This window comes from Hypanus sabinus, chromosome X1 (assembly GCF_030144855.1).
Source record: "Hypanus sabinus isolate sHypSab1 chromosome X1, sHypSab1.hap1, whole genome shotgun sequence".
NCBI lineage: Eukaryota > Metazoa > Chordata > Chondrichthyes > Myliobatiformes > Dasyatidae > Hypanus > Hypanus sabinus.
Window position 1 is genome coordinate 36,167,350 of NC_082738.1, and position 20,512 is coordinate 36,187,861.

At 43.7% G+C, this 20,512-nt stretch overlaps 1 protein-coding gene across 2 annotated transcripts in view; it reads left to right on the plus strand.

The window, feature by feature from the left end:
* The window catches only part of LOC132384823 (transcription factor CP2-like), a 68,430-nt gene that overhangs the window by 41,075 nt on the left and 6,843 nt on the right, over positions 1 to 20,512 (plus strand). For both annotated transcript variants that reach the window (XM_059956378.1, XM_059956379.1), the window contains 6 exons: positions 2,041 to 2,151; positions 2,232 to 2,332; positions 4,824 to 4,878; positions 9,668 to 9,761; positions 13,448 to 13,538; positions 19,228 to 19,325. In XM_059956378.1, coding sequence (XP_059812361.1) covers positions 2,041 to 2,151; positions 2,232 to 2,332; positions 4,824 to 4,878; positions 9,668 to 9,761; positions 13,448 to 13,538; positions 19,228 to 19,325 — 550 coding nt within the window. The remainder of the gene's footprint in view (positions 1 to 2,040; positions 2,152 to 2,231; positions 2,333 to 4,823; positions 4,879 to 9,667; positions 9,762 to 13,447; positions 13,539 to 19,227; positions 19,326 to 20,512) is intronic.

Here is a 20,512-nt window from a genome sequence, read left to right on the forward strand (position 1 = left end):
CTCTTTCAGATTTTCTTCAACTGATCTCAGACCCTGTAGAAGGGTATTGAACCTTGTTTCGGTAACCATGACCAAGAATGTGGGCAAATAAATTAGCCAAAGTTCCTGACCCTGCCCACCAATTGGTGATCTCCGTCTATTGATAAATATTGTGTGAGTTTTCCTCAGTGTTCCACCAGTTTCACAGATAGAGTGACCACCAGGCTGGGGAGCCAACCTATTCTCATAAGACCATGCTTTCTAAGTCAGGATACTGACATTGTTCCATTTTTTAAGAAATAAGCATTAAAAATACATTCATGAAAAAAACTTCTAATATTCATTCCCCTTCTCCTACCCACCTACCTTCCACCTATCAGCTCATACTGCCAGCTCGTACTCCTCCTCTTCCCCACACCTTTTTGTTTTTGGCTTCTTCAGTCTAAAACATAGAACATAGAATACAGAACACAGAGCGCTAAAGCACAGCACAGGTCCTTTGGTCCACAATGTTGTGCTGACTCCTAAAAACAACTTAATCCCTCCTTCCTCCATTTCTCTATTAGCCATGTGCTTATCTAAGAGTTTTGTAAATGTCCCAATGTATCTGCATTTACCATCACCCCTGACAGGGTGTTCTATGCACTCATCAGTCTCTGTATAAACAACTTCCCCCTGACATCCACACCCCCCCCCCAGATTTTCCTCCAATCACCTTAACTTTATGCCCCCTGGTATTAGCCCTGGGATAAAGTCTCTGGCTGTCTACTCTATCTATGCCTCCTATCACCTTGTAGACCTCTATCGAGTCACCTCTCATCCTCCTTCACTCTGAAGAGAAAAGCCCTAGTTCACTCAACCTATTCTCATAAGATGACGATTTCTAATCCAGGCAGTGTGCTGGTAAATCTCGTCTGCACCCTCTAAAGCTTCCACATCCTTCCTGTAATGAGGCGACCAGAACTGAACGTAGCATTCCAAGTGGGGTCTAACCAGGGCTTTGTAGAACTGTTCATTCCCCTCCATAGAAGCTACCTAATCTGCTGAATTCCTCCAGAATTTTGTATGTTCTGTTCAAATATTGAGGTGTCTCCTAAATTGAACATTTGAATAAGCAGATTCTGGACTAATAGATGTCATTTTCACAGGCTTTGAATGGAAGTACCCAGTTGGAGTTTAAAAAAAATTGTATTTCCATTGCACCTGTCACAATTTTAGGATGTCACAAAGCAGCTTACAACCATTGAAGGCCTGTTTTGTTGACAAATGAGTACCAATGTTCCCCCTAAGGTGTGTGTATGTGCGTGCACACATCTTTTGCTACCAGCACACAAAGGAATTTAAACTGCGCACAAAAGGTTGTCACCCTCTACCTCGTTGGCATGTTAAGTATCACAATCGCACACAATCTTATTTCCTATTCTGGTTTCTGATTTGGACAGTGTTGACAACGTGGAGTTTGTGATATTTTGTCTGTAGATTTTAGAAATGGCTTATTTATACTGCTTTTATTGAAGAAATTATTGATTCACAATGTCGAATTCCAAAGAAGCAAAGGGCGTGAAGCACAAAAGAACTGCTTGTTCGTTTAAAGCTGAAGGGTTTAATGAAACAGTAGAAATTGTCGCCACTAGAAGTTGCAAGTGGGAAGAAGTGGAGTGATATTTGGAAACTAGACTTTTTAACAAGCAAATCACATGTGGATGGTATGCAAAAGCTGTAGTGAGAAAATCCTTCATTACCCAGTACAGACCTGCTACATATGTTTTGGGAGAGAGCAGATGAATGAGAGTGAAAATGATCAAACCCAGAGATCAAAATACTTAGTGTTCTCCTAGCTGTTAAAATGAATACCTCTATATATAAAATTCAATGCGCACAGGTTGTTGTCACTGGGCAAAAAATTGTACAGCGCAAGGTTTTTGCATATACTGGTCATCTCAAATTAGCAGGAACATTGATGGGTACTGCTGTAAAGCATGAAGTCCAGACATCAATTTGTACATAGCAAATAAGTGTAAAACAAAAATAATAAGAACATGATTATTTATTAAATTCCAGACCAAAGGTGCAGACAGAAAACTGAAGACTGATAAAGAGAAAATAGAGAAAATGTCCCCACAGGAGAGGTCCAAATACCAGCTAGCATACGAGGCTACAGTCCTGACTGAGGTGAGGTTGGAACAGGCTCCCAGCAAACTTTCTGATATTTTCCTGGCGTTTGACTCATCGGCTTTCTTTACTTCACACAGTGTTCTCCTTGGCCTGACACTTTGCCCTGCTCAAGCAGAATCCCAACCAGAAGTCCGAGCTACAGCCCAACCTCTCCAGTCCCAATCAACAGCACTGAGAGGTAAGTCATCCCTGACCTCAGCTCTGTGACCTGAATATCGACAGCTCCAATCTGCCAAATCTTGTCATCAGCTCATCAACCCTCCCCTTCTAATGAATCATTTGAAATGTTAGGTGTTGTTGACAAAGGCAAACATTTCTTCTAATGGAGAACGCAGAACATAGTACATAGAATATCAAACAGTACACCATAGTATGGACCCCTTCAGCCAGCAATGTTGTACCTACCCATATAAACCTACTTCATGATCAATCTAACCCTTCCTTCCTACACAGTAAATAACCTTCTACTCCATTTTCTTACCTATGAGTCTCTTAAATGTCCCTATTGTATCAGCTTCTACTACTACCCCCAGCAGAGCATTTTAGTCACCTACAACTTTCTATGGAAAACAAACTACTTATCCAACCTGATGGCATCAATGTCGATTTCTCTAACTTACAGTAACTTGGTAGCTCTGGTACCCCTCCTCCTTCCTTTCTCCCATGGCCCACTGTCTCTCCTATCAGATTTCATCTTCTTAAGCCCTTTACCTCTTCCACCTATCACCTCCCAACTTCTTACTTCACCCCCTCCCCCACTCACCTGGTCTCACCTGTCACCTGCCAACCCTTGTACTCCTTCCCTCCCCCCAACCTTCTTATCCTGGCTTCTTCACCCACCCTTTCCAGTCCTGATGAAGGGCCTCGGCCCAAACTGACAACAGTTCATTCCTCTTCATAGATGCTGCCTGAGTTGCTAAGCTCCTTTGTGTGTGCGTTGCTCAGGATTTTCAGCATCTGTACAATCTCTTATGATTCTGACATCTCCCCTAAACTTTGCTCTGTTCAGCTTAAATTATGTCACCTGCTATTGGCAACACTGATGAGACTGTTAAGAACTGTGTTGGAGACAGAGTGGAGCAGATATCTAGGCTCACAGCAAGTATCTGCAGTGCAGAAAAGGAAACAAAGTGAAGAAAGGAAGTACAATAACAGCAGAGAAGATCCACCAAAACCCTGCAGTGGTTGGAAGAAGCTCATACAGTAATTATCTCAAAGTTCAAAACCGTTTCAAAGCAAATTTATTTTTCAAGTACATATTGAAAATACTACCAAGTACTACTGAAAATATCACCAAATACTACACTGAGATTCTTTTTTGCAGGCATACACAGTTAATACAAAGAAACTCAATAGAATCACACTCATCAAAGATGGACAAACAACCAATGTGCAAAACACAACAAATTGTGCAAATAAAAAAAATTAAAGGACAAAATGATAATAATAATAATTAATAAACATTGAGAACATGAGTTGTAGAGGCCTTGAAGTGAGTCTATAGGTTGTGGAATCTGTTCAGAGATGGGTTGAGTGAAGATATTTACTCTGGTTCAGCAGACTGATGGTTGAGGGGTAATAACTGTTCCTGAACCTGTGGTGTGAGAACTGAGGCTCCTGTACCTCTTCCTGATGGCAGTAATGAGAAGAGAGCATGGTCTGGATGGTGGGATCCTTGATGATGGATGCCGCTTTCTTGTGGCAGTGCTCCCTGTAGATGTGCTCAGCGGTAGGGAGAGCTTTTCCTGTGATGAACCGGGCTTTATCCATGACTTTTACCAGGTACTTACAACAGTGCAGTCACATCCAACCAGAACATTTTGGTGTTCAGGCGTAACATTTATCCATCAAGATAACTTTGCTCCAAACAGCTGTAGAATTTTGTGAATAAAATATGTGAGGGTCATATTATGTGCTTAACAAAACCCACAGCCCTTCACTTCCATGAGGAACAAACCCAAAAACAGTCGCCTTACACTGACATCATGACATCAGGTAATCACAGGCAAAGCCCTCCCCACCATTGAGCTCGTTTACAAAGCAGCATCCATCCTCAAGGACCACACCATGCAGGCCATGCTCTCTTCTCACTGCTACCACTGGGCAGGAGGTACAGGGGCCTTAGGTCCCACACCACCAGATTCAGGAACCATAGGCTCCTGAACCAGTGTGGATAACCTCACTCACCACAACACTGAATTGACTCCTCCGCCTAGAAACTCACTTTCAAGGACTTTACAACTCAGTATTATTTATTGAGATTTTAATATATTATTTGCCAATTTGTTCTTGTTTGCACATTGGATGTTTGTCAGTATTTGTTAAGTATAGTTTTTCATAAATTCATACAGTCATAGGAAAGTACAGCACAGAACCAGGCCATTCTGGCCCTCTAGTTTGAGTCAAACCATTCTATTCTATTTCTTTATTTTCCTGTAAACACTCGCAAGGAAATGAAACCAAGGTAGTATATGGTGACATATACGTACTTTGATAATAAATTTGCTTTGAACTTTGGAAGTATATTTGTGATGATGTCACAGGATAGATTTCTGTGTCGCTGTGACTAGATTATTGGATAACATTTTCCTGCATGTGTACTTTACTGATACTAATCCTGCATCCCAAGAGGTTTGAGCTGCATCTGATGGCTGTTTCTTTTGCTGCAGAAGTTATTCACCCCCCTCTCACCGGGGAGACCGGGCAGGACAAAACACTGTGGAGGTCAGTATTCTACTTCTAACATCCGGCCAGAGGACAAAATAAACCAATAACGTAGTCTGGGATTGAACCAGACAAGGAGCAGCAATTCCTTCACCACCCATAATACAGCATAGAAATAGACCCACTGAGTCTATGTTGACCACCAAGTATACTAATTCCATTTCCCAAAACATGGTGCATCCTGAAGATTCTGGAAGTTCTGGATAGAGTGGACATGGAGAGGATGCTTCCATCAACAGCAGATTAAAGATAAAGATTTGATTTATTTGTCACATGCATATCGAAACATTGAAACATATTGCATCATTAGCATCAATGACCATCGTAGGATGTGCTGGAAATTGCCCTGGAGTGCCGCCACGCTTCCAGTACTAACATAGCATAACGTGTTAATTCAAACCCTTATGTCTTAGGAATGTGGGAGGAAACTGGAGTTTTATAAATGAGTTGTACATTTTTTTTAATGTCCTCATGTCGCTTTATTTGTGAAAACCTACATTAGTGACCCCGATGCTCTAGGACAATTCCAGAGTTATTGAACATGTTGGCCAATGCAGTCACTTTGAAACTGCATGAGTTTTGGGAGCACTTGAACACGATAAATACCGATCACTGAAAACTTGCCTTTTACAGACTTTCGGAGTCTGACACGCCAAACAGTTGCTCTGCCTATACGGTCTCGATGCTGGTAACCTATCGGAGCTAATGGACCGCATGCCGTCTCTTCTGGGAAATCACCATCCTTGTTTTATTTTTAAACAACTCTTCATGCAGCAAATGCCTGATCAAGTTCACATAGACTTCGCTAGTGCACCCGTGATGGACGATAGGGAGCTTGCTAAAATGGCCGACAGTCTACACTCACCCAATGCATCATTTCTCATCCTTTCTCCACCTCAATAATCCCGGTCAACAAGGCCCCCAACATAAGGACGCCTGCGGCTGTGAAACAGAGGGAGCCGGGCCAGTGTTTTCACCCTACGAGCGCCAGCAAGTGCCGACCGCCTTGCAGTTTGGACAGTGCCAGCACATCGGGACATCAGAGGTCTGTGAACACCGTGGGTTCCAGCTTCCAGGGTCGTCTGCTGTTCATTACAGACACTCTCTCAGTGCATCGCTTCCTGGGTGACACGGGTGTTCAAGTGAGTGTGCGTGCTGCCAGCATCACCTGGTAGTGAGAAGGCAAAGAGTGACGAAACCTCGCTGGAGGCCACCAACGGAAACAAGATCCAGACTTATGGGACAGGATGGGTGACCCTCTGCTTCAGTGGGCAACGTTACACATTGGCCTGGCTAAAGTGGATAGACCTCTGCTCGGTGCAGATATCCTGTGTGCACAAGGACTATCAATCAACCTTAAGGCTTGTGGATATCAAGGACTTGGGGCCATTACCCTGCTGCCCCAGTAAGTTCCCACATTGACTCTGTCAAGCGCATGGACCACCACGTGTTTACTCGACTGCTGAGTGAATTCCCAAACCTCACCAAGCCCACATTCTCCACGACAGTCACAGAACAGGGGGTTGAGCACCACATTCCCACAACTGGCCCGCCAGTCCGTGCCTGTGTGCATAGACTGGACCCAGAATAGCTGGCAACATGGAAAGACGTGGCATTGTACACTGGTCAAATAGACTCTGGGCTTCACCCCTTCCTAAGTCTGTTGGTGGTTGGCACCCATGTGGTGATTACCTATATGTTATCGAAGCCAACACCTCCAATCATTACCCTGTCCCATGTATCTAAGATGCTTAGTCACATGCTTAGCCAGAAAGTTCACTTTTACAAAAGTCGATCTAGTTAGGGGCTACCATGAGTTGCTTGTGTGCTCAGAGGACATTCCCAAGACAGCTGTGATAAAAGTTTGTTTGGCACAGCCTTAGGAAGGACGTGCGTGACTGGTCTGCAGCCTGTGTGGAGCGCCAGTGGGCAAAAATTAACCATTATGTTCAGGTGCCACTGGCATGTTTTGAGGTCCCTGAGTGATGGTTTGACCACGTCACTGTGGACCTTGCTGATCCTCTTCCCCCTCCCACGGTTCCACACAGCTCCTTACCACCAGGTTCCCGCTTCGACGATGGCCACAGACGTGGCTCGGGTGTTCATCAGCACCTGCACCGCTCGGTTTGGCACCCCCTCTGATAATTCCTCTGACAGCGGTCCCCAATTCACATCAGACCTCTGGGCTGTGATGGCCCAGAACCTCGGTGTTAGGCCTCATCACACCACAGCGTATCACCCGCAGTCCAACGGACTATGTCAGCGTTTTCACCACTCCTTAAAGCATCTTCTAAGGGCTTCCCTGACCGATGAGTGTTGGCATGATCGTCTCCCGTGGGTCCTGCTGGGGCTCAGAACAGCTCCAAGAGAAGACCTGCAATTGTTCATGTTGCAATGAGCGATTGAAGTGAACCCAAGTGCAGGACACAGGCACAGATACTGAATTTGGATGTTTTACACGGGCGTAAATGCCAAACAGCAAACAGGAGGGATCTTGACACAGAGCTCTGATATGGAACCTTGACTCAGAGAGACGGAGTCTCATAGGTAACCTTTGAAACTGGAGCTAAACTTAGAACAAACAGTTCTAAGCAGTTAGGAAACATAGTTTACTCACAGGAAAAAGACCCAACAAACTGGCGACTAGTGGTTGTAATGTAGGGGTTTTTATACTGAGTCTTTGATGGAAACCAGGTGAGCCATCATCATAGAGAATTGGAAGCAATTAGGGAATTAACGATCGAAACCGTGACAGTTCACTGCTGAGTTGGCATATGGGCACCGTTACGGGTGGCAGTTGACTTCATTCCTGACTCAACGACCGTCTGGTCGGCCTCTCAACAGCGTTCCACCCTCCTCAGTAAATTCAATTCCTTTTCACCTACTCCTACCTCCTATCACAGCACTCCTGGGTTCCTGTTGGCCTACATTCTGCCCCGTTTGTTTTTGACCGCCATGATGCACATCAACGTCCCCTTAGGCCCCCTTACGATGGCCTGTCCTACATTTTGGAATGGGGAGAAAAGACTTTTATCGTGGATAAGCGGGGTAAACCTTCACGTATTTCAGTCGATCGCTCACCAAGATTTGGAGGATTCTTCTGCCATGTCCCTGGAGTCACAACATGACCATGAATGTGTCAACACACCTCTGGACGAGCCAGAGGCACCTGTTGTTCCTCCACCCGTGGAACATAGGACTCGAGTCAGCTGGTTCGTTCAAGCTCCAGACAGGCTCATAATGCTGGCTTTAGTTAAATTTGGGGTGGGGGGGGGGGTTCTGTGTAGGGTAATGTAATTGGTGGAAATGTACATAATTCCACCCCTGAGTTGGGGTTTCACTTTAAGAGGTGCATCCTGATGTGATGACATAATTATGTAAAGGGTTTTTACCACACTTTCAGTTTTTTTGGAGTGCAAAAAGTGAGTTGTATGTTTTTTTTTCCATAAACATAAATTGCCTCATGTCATCTGATGTGTGAAAACCTACAACACTAAACATCACAATACCATGCTGTGGTACAGTCTATAAGAGTCTAAGACCTGGGGACACAGACTCAAAATAAAAAGGTCTTCATTTAAAACTGAGATGAGGAGGAATTCCTTAAGTCAGTGGTGAATCTGTAGAATTTATTGTCAAAGAGGGCAAGCCATTGGGTGTATTTAAGGCAGAAATTGGTTCTTGATTGATAGTTAAAGGGAGAAGGTGAGAGAATGTGGTTGAAAAAAAATCAGCCATGATGGAATGTCGGAGCAGACTCGATGGCCTGAATGGCCTCACTCTGCTCCTGTACCTTATGGCCTTGTGCTGTAATTTAGTGACCAAACATTGACATTCATGTTTCCCTAAGTGCTGCCTCAATGGGATTTCAGTTCACTGACCACTACAGTCTTTTTGCTGCCGTAAATCCAGCCACTGCACCATGAAGCTCGTAATGAAGCTCATTACAGGAGCATAAAACCCTAAATCAGAGAGGCCTCAGAGTCACTATTAATCTTCTTCAGTGCTTGGGCAAGTCTGAATTTATTGCCCATGCCCAATTACCTTCGAGAAGATCTGGGCAGCACAGTAGCAAAGTAATGTAATTACAGCAGCAGTGACCAGCGTTCAGTTTAGCCGCTGCCTGTACGTTCTCCCCATGATGGCTTGGGTATCCTCAGGGTGTTGCAGTTACGATGAAAGATCAGCTTTATTTGTCACATGTACATCCAAACATACACTGAAATTCGTTTGTGTCGAATCTGATCAGCGAGTGTTGTGGTGGGCAGCCTGCAAGCGTTGCCGTGCTTCTGGTGCCAAAAGAGCATGCCCACAACCTGCTAAGCCTCACCTGGACAACTTTGGATTGTGGGAGGAAACTCACTCAGTCACAGGGAGAGTGTACATCTCCTTATAGACAATAGAGGGAACTGAACCCCAATTGGTCATCACTGGCATTGGAAAGTGATTGCACGAACCGCTATACTACCAAAGACTTATGGCTTATTAAGTTAATTGGCCACATGGGTGTAATTGGCTGGTATGGGCTCATTGGGCTGGAGGGGCCCATTACTGTGGGAAGATGTTGGTGAACCACCTACTTGAACTGCTACATGCTCCTGGTGAAGCTGTCCCACAGTGCTTAAAGAGAGAGTCCTATGACACTGAAGGAACAGTGATATGTATACAAGTCAGAATGATGTATCACCTCCAACAACCTTCACCAAGAATAGAATGAACTTTAAATTCCCATTTGTAACTGCACAAATGTGAAGAAATGCATTTTACTCACATTTCACTCTCTTTGCAGCATCTGTCACCAAAGCTAACAATTCAGGAAACACAACAGTGGCTTCATCTCCACCATTTCACCACCTTCTGTAAGCTGTTTGCCAATTTCTCAGGTAAATGTGTGTGTGTGTGTGTCAGTCACTCTGTGGTAACAGCTCAACCAGCAATTCAAATTCCTCCCTCAGTGGTTGAGGAGCCATTAGTGTACTGAATCAGATCTGGGTTCAACAAAGGCGCTTCTTGATGGTAATTTGCATCTGCTTGGCACGTTATTGTTCATCATCAGAGTCTTCCATGTCCACCAACAGCAGTGTGGCTGGATCTGCTGGACTTACTCATTGAATGATGACATTAGGTTCCTCAAGAACTTGGACCGCCAAGCAGCTGTCACTTGAGAGGCCCTGTTCACAGTCAGTAGAGTATGCACCAACTGTGGACATCGAATATTTAAAGTCTGATCTAGAATGATTTTAGAAATCATGAACCCTATCGAATGCTATGTTGTCCAATTTGGCAGAGTGATAACCAACAGCTTGCTGCTGATCTCCATGTTCTTGAGTTAAAATTGCTGTCATGCAGCCACACTTCTTGTTGACGTACAGGGTAAATGGTCTCCCCATATCAGGGATTGCCAATGCAAGTGCAGTACTTAATATCACATTTAAAGATTGAAAAACTTCCATCTGTTCTTCATTAAGAGTCACAGGGTCGTCAGAGTGCTTGCTGCCTTTCAGCAGACTAGTGGGTGGTGAGCAATATTCATGCTCTATTGTAGTTGCAGAAATGTTGCTGGACTTTTGTAGGTGGTTTTGCGGATATAATGGCCTTCGCTTGGTCCTCAGTGACTTCTCGTTTGCCTTAGGAAACTTTCTGTCCCAAATAAATCACTTCCTCTTGTTGCAATTGTGCCTTATCCAAATTTGCTTTGTATCCCTTGGAGGCTAGATAGTCAAGCAAATAAAGTACAGTACATCACATTGCCTCCGAGACTGCAGATCAGGATGAACAATCAGGGTATCATCCACATATTGTATGATAGTTGAGTCAGTGCTTGGAGAGACCCTCAGATGTTATCTCAAAGCCATGTGGTAAACAGTAATACTATTGTGAAGTCCCTGTGGTAGCCCCATCCATTGGTATTGTTGACCATCAACTGTAAAAGCCAACCACAGTTGGCATTAAGGCGCCAGTGGTACTGACCAGGAAACTTGGGAGGGGGCCATATGTAGATTCTTCTATATTATCTTCATTTATCTCTGGAACTCTTCAGTAGCAGGTCTTCATATTTAGAAACATCCTTTGAAGCCTTTTGTTTGCAATCAACCACTTTCCTCTAATCAATCTGTGTTGTGGCTTATTCTTCCAACCATTTTTAATTGTATCCCAACCATTTCTTAATTGCATCCCAACCACCTGGTAATTCTGCTTATCCTCTCCTCTACCTTCCTAAACTCAATGTGTCATAAGACCATAAGAAATAGGAGCAGGAATATGCCATCCAGCCCATCGAGCCTGCCCTGCCACTCAATAAGATCATGGCTGATCTGTCCGTAAACTCAGCTCCATCTACTTGCCATTTCCCCATAACCCTTAGTTCCCCTACTATGTAAAAATCTGTCTAACTGTTTCTTAAATATATTTAGTGAAGAAGCCTCAACTGCTTCCCTGGGCAGAGAATTCTACAGCTTCACCACTCTCTGGGAAAAACAGTTTCTCCTCATCTCCATCCTAAAATTTCTCCCCTGAATCTTGAGACAATGTTCCCTAGTTCTAGTCTCACCTACCAATGGAAACAACTTTCCTACTTCTATCTTATCTATCCCTTTCAAAATTTTCTATGTTTCTATAAGATTCCCTCTCATTCTTCCGAATTCCAGTGAGTCCTAGGTGACTCAATCTCTCCTCATAGTCTAACCCCCCCGCCCCCCCCCCCCCCGCATCTCTGGAATCAACCTGGTGAACCTCCTCTGCACCGCCTCCAAAGCCAGTATATCCTTCCTCAAGTAAGGAGACCAGAACTGCACCCAGTACTCCAGGTGCGGCCTCACCTGTACCCTGTATTGTTGCAGCATGACCTCCAAAGTCTCCCCCGCGCTGGCTATTTATGAGCCGGTTCGCTTGTGCAGAAAGTGGGTTGCCACACTCTATCCCTCTGCAGACTCTCCACATCATCTATACAATTTGCTTTTCCACTCAGTTTAGTGTCATCAGTAAATTTTGCTACACTACACTCAGTCCCCTCTTCCAAATCATCAATGTAAATGGTAAACAGCCGCGGGCCCAGCACCGACCCCTGCGGCACCCCACTCACCACAGACTGCCAACCGGAGAAACATCCACTTATACCAACTCTCTGCCTTCTACTGGTTAACCAATCCACTATCCATGCCAATACACTTCCTCTGACTCCATGCATCCGTATCTTATTTATAAGTCTCTTATGCGGCACCTTATCGAACGCTTTCTGGAAATCCAAATATATGACATCCACCTGTTCCCCTTTATCCACTGCACTCATTATGCCCTCAAAGAACTCCAGTAAGTTTGTCAAACAGGACCTGCCCTTTCTGAATCTATGCTGCGTTTGTCTAATGGAACCATTCCTTTCTAACTGTCTTATTTGCTGCAAAGACAGCATAGTGGCTAAAATTTGGATGCCATTTTATTGATGCAATTTGTATATGTTTTTAATTTGTTTAAGTTCAGCCCAAGTCTTTGAGCTTCCTTAGTTAGGAACTAAAATTTCTTAGGACCATGTGTCAATTTTTTTATGATTCTGGTAGTTGATGGAAAACCTCCTGTCTCCATTCATAAACTCTATCTTTATTCTTGTGTGTGTTTCACCCCCATAGCTCTTTTTGGAGGGGCAAGTCATGACATGGCTGCTCGACCCATCACCCTGTCCTCATCACGTGAGTCACCAGAGGTCTCTGTTGATCTATTTTGCAATTCCTTGGAGTTTCCAAGGGGGCGCTGTTTTGGGGACTAGTCACTGAGTGACGTCACTGTAACACCATCAACTAGGTTGGCAGAACTGCCCACCGAAGGTCCCTTGCTGTGCACAACTGCTTTGACCCACTTTACCCTGCAACTCTGGATAATACCTCTCACTACAGATTTACTTTTCATGCTTTTTCCTCACTCACTCATTTAACATGGAGATTTGTTCATCATACCCTTTACTGCCTCTATCATACTGTTCTTTAAGCATATTGCATCTTTATTCCTTTTCCCCCAATTGATTAGTTAAATTATTTACTTAATCAGTCATTAAATAAATTATCTACTTGATATAGTTCACACACTTAGGCTTATCTTTGTGGACTGAACAGAGGTCTTCTGCAAAATGGTCACTTATGCTGGAATGCAGCCAACAGTGAATACTCCCCTGAGATAAGCAGTGTGCCAATTAAAAGATACATGTGCACAGTCACAGCACGTGTCACGTCCCGATGAAAAATGGAATGGGAGTAAACTGTTATGTAGCTGCAATACCGCTTTTCCTCCAATGGGTGGAGACAAACACCACCGATTGTGAAAATATACCAGTTAAAATGTTAGTAACTACAATTTTAGTCTTGCTATAAACCTTATTAATTCAACTAATACCTTATTAAAAGCAAATAAAACCAACTGCTTCCAATAGGTCCTAGACTCCACCAGTATAGGAAACATTCTCACTACGTAGATTCCATCTAGGCCTTTTAATATTTGATAGCTTTCGGTGAGATCCCCCCTCCCCCAGATAGCAGTGAGGTTGCTCTAATTTTCACTGACAGTTCCATTCTTGAACCTGCAGGTGCTGATTTACTTAAGCTCTCGCGTGACGACATCATCCAGATCTGCGGCCCAGCAGATGGCATCAGGCTCTACAACGCACTCCATCTGAGGTAAAACAGCCGCCCTTGAGCCAGGAGCTCTTGATGAACCCTCACTTCTGTACATCACCACCAAATTGGTCTTAGGTGCGCTGGAACAGGCCGGGAGCTAGGGTGTGGTGGAAATGTTTCCCAAGTGGAGGAGGCCAGAACTAGAAACAATAGATAACTGTTCAAATGGGAATAAGATATTCAACTTGGGAACAAAAAGTGTGACTGACATGTGAAACGCTCTCACGGGGGTGATTGGGGTAAATTTCTTTAGGAGTACTTCCAGCAGAACCTGGAGATGGGCGGCACAGAAGCACAATGAGTAGAGCAGCTGACCGGGGTTCAATCTTTACCTCCGGTGCTGTCTGTGGCATTTTCCCGTTCACTCTGAGAGCACATAGGTTTCCTCTGGGTGTTCCTATTTCCTCCCACATCCCAGACACAGGCGGGTTGGTAAGTTAATCTGCTGCTGTAAGTGAGTGAGTGGGTGAATCCTGGGCAAGTTTACTGGAAGGATAATTTACTGTAAGAAGAATAAAAGTAAATGAAGGATTGGTGTAAATGGGGGATTGCTGGTCAGCACAGACTCATTGGGCTGAAGGGCCTGTTTCTGTGTTCAATGACTGAACAGACTGATGGACTGATATAAGGAGGGGGTGAGGAGACATGTTGAATATAAACAATAGCCCTGTCCCGTACTGTTTGTGGACAGCACTGTGGTGAAGTTTCTGGATTAGCATCGATGAGTTCAAATCCCACCACAGGAACTGGGAATCGAATAAATCTGAACGTAAAAGGGAGCATCAATAGATATGACCATGATTATTTTAGGAAGGATGTGGAAGCTTTAGAGAGGGAGCAGAAGAGATTTACTAGGATGATGCCTGGATAGGAGAGCATGTCTTCTGACGATATTATGATTGTGTTAGGGTGGCATAAACACTTTACAGCACCAGTGATCCGAAGATCAAGATTCAAGTCCCACCACTGTCTGAGGAGTTTGTACATTCCCTCCGTGACCTCTTGGGTTTCCTCTGGCTGCTCCAGTTTCCTCCCACTTTCCAAAGATGTACAAGTTAGGGTTAGTAAGCTGTAGGCATGCTATTGAACATAGAAATCTACAGCACATTACAGGCCATTTGGCCCACAAAGTTGTGCCGACCCTGTAACCTACTCTACGTGTAGAGTTTCCCTAGCACATGGTATGTTGGTGCTGGAATCGGGCACTTGTGAGCTTCTCCCAGCACAACTGTCCTGACTGCCGACACGAGCAACACTTTTCACTCTATATTTTGAAGTACATATGACAAATAAAGCTCATCTTTAATCTATCTTCAGGATAGGTTGAGCGAGCTAGGGCTCTTTGGAACAAAGCAGGATGAGAGGTGACTTGATAGAGGTGTACAAGAGACATAGATAGAAAGCCAGAGGCTTTCCCAGGGGGGAAATGACTAATTGTAAGGTGTTTGCAGCAAATTATAGGGTGGATATCAGAGTTAGGTTACATAGAGAGTGATAGAATGGACTGCCAGGGGTGGCGGTAGAGACAGATACATTAGGAACATTTAGGAGACTCTTAGACAGACACATGGGTGAGTGAAAAATGGAGGGCTATGTGGGTTAGAAGAATGGCACCACATTGTGGGCCAAAAGGCCTGTACTATGATGTAATGTTCTATGTTTTTTTTATTGCTTGAGATACAGCATGGAACAGGCTCTTCCAAGCCTTCAAGCTGCGCCACCCAGTAACCCTCGATTTAACCCAAGCCTAATTATGGGACAATTTACAATGACCAATTAGTTATCATTTGTGACAATTGATCCACCAATTGTTGAAACTTAAACCGTAGGCCAAAAATAAATGATAAATTCTGGCTTTACAACTGAATCACATGTCATATTGATGAATAAACGTGTAAAATTTCTACTGAAGAGTCAAAGGCAGTTAACATCTATATCATGGAATATCAGTGGTCCGTAGCTGGTGACAGTAGGTGAAGACATGAATCTTTCAAACGCTACGCCGTCAATTATTCCATGCTTTTAACAAGTGTAACAGGTATCATGTTCAGTGTAGGCGTTGAATTGCAGAGGGCTCCTTGCCTCAACAGCACTGACATGCAGAGGAATTCAAGGGAAAGGTGGGAAGTTTGAAAAACAGCCAGCCGTTGCTGGTTTCCCATCCTTTTGCGCTGCAGTCAGTGTTGTAGGAAAGCATTTAATAGGTGCATACAAAGATCTCGCAAACTGAAAATTTGTAACAGACAGACTTTTTTTTCTTTTAAGTGACATGGACCGTGAGATTGGTTTTGGCTGGACCATTCTGAGAGAGTTTCACCCAATTATTCTAGGGTATCTTGCCCTTAAACACTCAAAGGAAAGAGGAATTAAAGCAGATTTCTATGCATGATTATCAGATATTAACTGAATAAAATCTGAATAAACTGTTTCAGTGATTTAAAACAATATTCCAGTGCTCAGGACTGAACAGTTGATTGTGAATATTTGGATAGAGGATGCCATCTGGTGGCGAAACTATTCATTGCTGAAGCTGCTTTCTCCCCAACTCTAGGTTGGCAACCATTTTCTTTTAGCAATTAGTTTTCTTTATTGATTGGATTAAAACACGCAAAACAGTCAACATTTCTAATGCCATTTCGGTCCCTTAAACTGGACACAAATCTTGATGTTCAGTTTAGCCCATTAAAACCATCTTAGAACATGAAATCTATGTAGCAGTTAGTGTGATACTATTACAACCCGGGCGTCGTAGTTCAGAGTTCAATTCCAGTGTCCTCTGTTCTTCCTGTGTGCTAGTAGGTTTCCTCTGGGTACTCCAGTTTTCTCCCAGTCTAAAGACATGTTAGTTAGTAGGTTAATTGGTGCTGTGATTAGGCTAGGGTTAAATGTGTGCAATTTGGCCCAAAGGCCCTGCTCCGCACTGTGTCAATCAGTGAAGAAATAAATAGATAGATAAATAAATGCTTTGAGGCAGGCCATTTATTGTTAAATTGGGAAATTGGTTTATTATTTTCACAAGGTACAGTGAAATATCTTGTTCTACATTGTATCCATGCAGATCACTTCAGCGCATTAGGGAAAAGCAATAATAAAACAAAGTGCGATAGTGAAGCAATGTTCATGGCCTAGTGAATCATCTTCCCCTCTGCCACAGGCTTCTGAATGATTCATGAACCCATGGACACTACCTTATTATACCTTCATTTGTTTATTCTTGTAAATTATTGTTTTTTTGTCTTTGCGCTGTACTGCTGCCACAAAACAACAATTTTCATGTCATACCTCAATGATAATAAACCTGATTCTGAGTGTTACAGTTACAGAGAAACATATAACAGTACAGGAACAGGCCCTTCAGCACACAATATTGTGCTGAACCAATTAAATTAGTAATCAAATAGCCAACTAAACTAGTTCCTTCTGCCTGCACAATGTCCATATCCTTCCATTTCCCTCACATTGATGTGTCCATTTAAATGTCCCTTACAAGTTCCTAATGTTTCTGTCTCTACCCACCATCCCAGACAGCACATTCCAGGCACCCGCCACTGTCAGTGTCACATCTCCTCTGAACTTACCCCCTCACCTTAAATGAAAGTGCAAAGCAGACTCGTAATGAGGAACAAGGTTCAGAGGTAGATTTTGAGATCTGTTCAATAGTCTCATAACAGCGGGATAGGAGTCAGGTGGTATGTGCTTTCAGGCTTTTGTATCATGTCCAATGGGAAAGAGGGAGAAGGGAGAGTGTCGGGTGTGGGCGGGATCTTTGATTACACGGGTTGGTTTACCGAGGGAGGAAGAAGTGCAGACAGAATCCACAAAGTGGAGTTAGTTTTCATGATGTGTTGAGCTGTGTCCTGCGGTCTCCCGCAATCCCATTCTGCCACTAGCTTCTTCATTAACTATCGTCTCCCAGTCCCTATAAGTTTTCCATCCCATCTGCACTAGGGCAATTTTACAGTGGCCATCTCACCTACTAACTTGGACATCTTTGAGACATGGGAGGAGACCAGAGCACCCAGAAGAACCAGAGAGAATGTGTGAACTCCACCCAGACATTGCCGGAGATTAGGATTGAAGCTGAGGCACTGGAGCTGCCCCACCATTATCTCCGGAGATTGCTATTCCAGCAATGATGTGAAAGGCAAAGGATAGAATGAAACAGTGTCTTTAAGTTAATAAGATATTTTGCATTGATTCAACTGATTCCAAGCAGAAGTTTAAAGAAGGTGAAAGGAAGAGACAAGGGGGATTATATTTGGTGATTTCAAGACTGCAGAATGTCCCAACTCTGCAGTAAATGAAGAGCTTCCAATCCCCTAATGGCCATAAGACACAGGAGCAGGATTAAACCATTCAGCCCAGTGTCTGCTCTGCTATTCCATCATGTCTGATTTATTATCCCTCTCAACCCCATTCTCCTTCTTTCAGCATCCTTACTAATCAAGAAGCTATCTATCAACATCACTTTAAATATGGCCTGGCCTCCACAGCCGTCTGTGGCAATGAACTCCACAGATTCACCACCCTCTGGCTGAAGAAATTCCTCCTCATCTCTGCTCTAAACATCCTTGTACTCTGAGGTTGAGCCCTCCAGTCCTAGACTCCCCCACTACCCACATCCAGTCTATCTAGGCCTTTCAATATTTGATAGTTTCATAAGACCATAAGGCATTCAAGATTCAAGTGCATTTATTATCAAAGTATGTATAAATTATACAGCCTTGAGACTTATCTGCTTACAGGCAGTCACAAAGCAAGAATCCTGAAAGAACCCAATTTAAAAAAAAGACCAACTCCTAATGTTCACAAAGATGAAAAAAAACCAAAACAACTCATGCAAACAATAGAAGTGAACAATAACAACAGCAATCCGAACTAAATTGAGTCCTGAGATCCACATCGTGGGAGCAGTCCGGAGTAGGCCCAAAGCCTTGGTCGCAGTTTATCAAATTTCTGGGGAAAACTGCTGCGAAGCTTGCAGACGTGAAGCACAGCAGCCAGGGCAGTCTTACAGCCTCAGTGCTGCAGAGCAGAATTAGGCCATTCAACCCATCGAGTCTGCTCCGCCATTCAATCATGGCTGATTTATTACCAATGAGACTCACCCTTCATTCTTCTAAACTCCAGCAAGTACAGACCCAGAGCCATCAAGTGCTTCTCATAGGTTAACCCTTTCGTTCCCCGGATCGTTCTCCTGAACCTCCACTGGACCCTCTCCAATGCCAGCACATCCTTTCTTGGATATGGGGCCCGAAACAGCTCACAATACCGCAGATATGGTCTGCCCAATGGCTTATAAAGCCTCAACTCTGTAATGTAGGACTCAGAACAACCAACTTGAACCAAATAGTAATGTCATATCGATCAGGTAATCTGCTTGTTAAAGGTTTAATAGTCTGGCGGATGAAAACCTATTCTCTAGTTAGTACAATGGAATCATCTACACCCAGCCCAAGAGGGCAGATGTATTTCGATTTAATGTCATATCCAGCTGTACCACTCCCTTGGTACTGGAGTCTTGGTTTAAATTATGAACATGAGTCTCTGAAATGGGACTTGGACCCTGGCCTCTGACAGACAGGCCAGATTGGAAAGATTTGCTGAGGGGCTTCTTGTCAGTAGCAGAGGGGACAACCCGTGGCAAGACCAGAAAACAATCCCATGATCCTACTGCTTGTGTCCACAGGTCCGTTCGACCACGGCTCACCATTTATATGTGTCAGGAACCACAGCAAGAGAAAGAGCAGGAGAATTCCCAAGACTCTCCCAATGCTTCTGTGTGTGGTACGTAGCTGCTCCAGTACCAGAAGAGCATGGTCAGGGACATAGCAGTATGGTCAGTAAGTGGCTGATTGTGAGCAGTGGGGCAGGAACGCAAGATCTGTCACAGACCAATACAATCTTAACTTTATCCAACTTATTGCAACCTCCAAGTTTGCCACAGATCTCCAGGGATTTCCCTGTCACTGTAGCCCAGGAGAAATCAACTTGCCTAACAAAATCAAAATCCTGCAGATGCTGGCAACTTGAAACAAAAAAAAACAATAAATGCTGAAAATACTCAGCAGGTCAAACAGCATCTGTGGAGAGGAGAACAGACTTAATATCCCAGGGAAAAGAAAGGTAATCAGCCTGAATCTTCAAAGTCAGTTTTTGAACTCTGTTTTTGTCTTCAAAGACAGCTCCTGATTTACTCAGCATTTCCAGACATTTCTCTTTTTATTGGCTGATTGTCAAACCTATTGTGAAGTTCTTGGAGATCAGAGAAAAGGCCTCCTAATGGTCAGAAATTATCCAGCCAGATAATTCCTTCAACTGAGTGAATGGATAAGTTGGGCAGCTAAGGGTGGATGAGCCAAAGGGAAAACTTCCATTGTAATGCTCAATTATCACTTGCCCACATTGAGAGGGCACAATTACAGGGTCAAAGTTCAAAGTAAATTTATGATCAAAGTACATATATGTTACCATATACTACCTCGAGATTCATTTTCTTGCCAGCATTTACAGGAAAAACTAAAGAAATACAATAGAATTTACAAAAAACTATATTTAAGCAACAAGCAATTAACATACACAAAAAAGACAAACTGCAAACAAAACAAAATACTGAGAACATGAGTTGTAAAGAGTCCTTGAAAATGAGTCTGTAGGTCATGGAATCAGTTCAATGTTCTGGTGACAGGAGCCTATGGATGTAGGGTAATAACTTGCTGAACCTAGTAGTGTGGGGCCTCCCTCCTGATGGCAGCAGCGAGAAGAGAGCATGGCCTGGATGGTGGGGTCCCTGATGATGGGTGCTGCTTTCTGTGGCAGTGTTCCATGTAGGTATGCTCAATAGTGATAGGGCTTTGCCTGTGATGGACTGGACTGTGTCCACCACTTTCTGTAGGCATTAGTGTTTCCATACCAGGCTGTGATGCAGCCAGTCAGGATGCTCTCCACTGTACGTCTGTAAATGGTGCATGAAA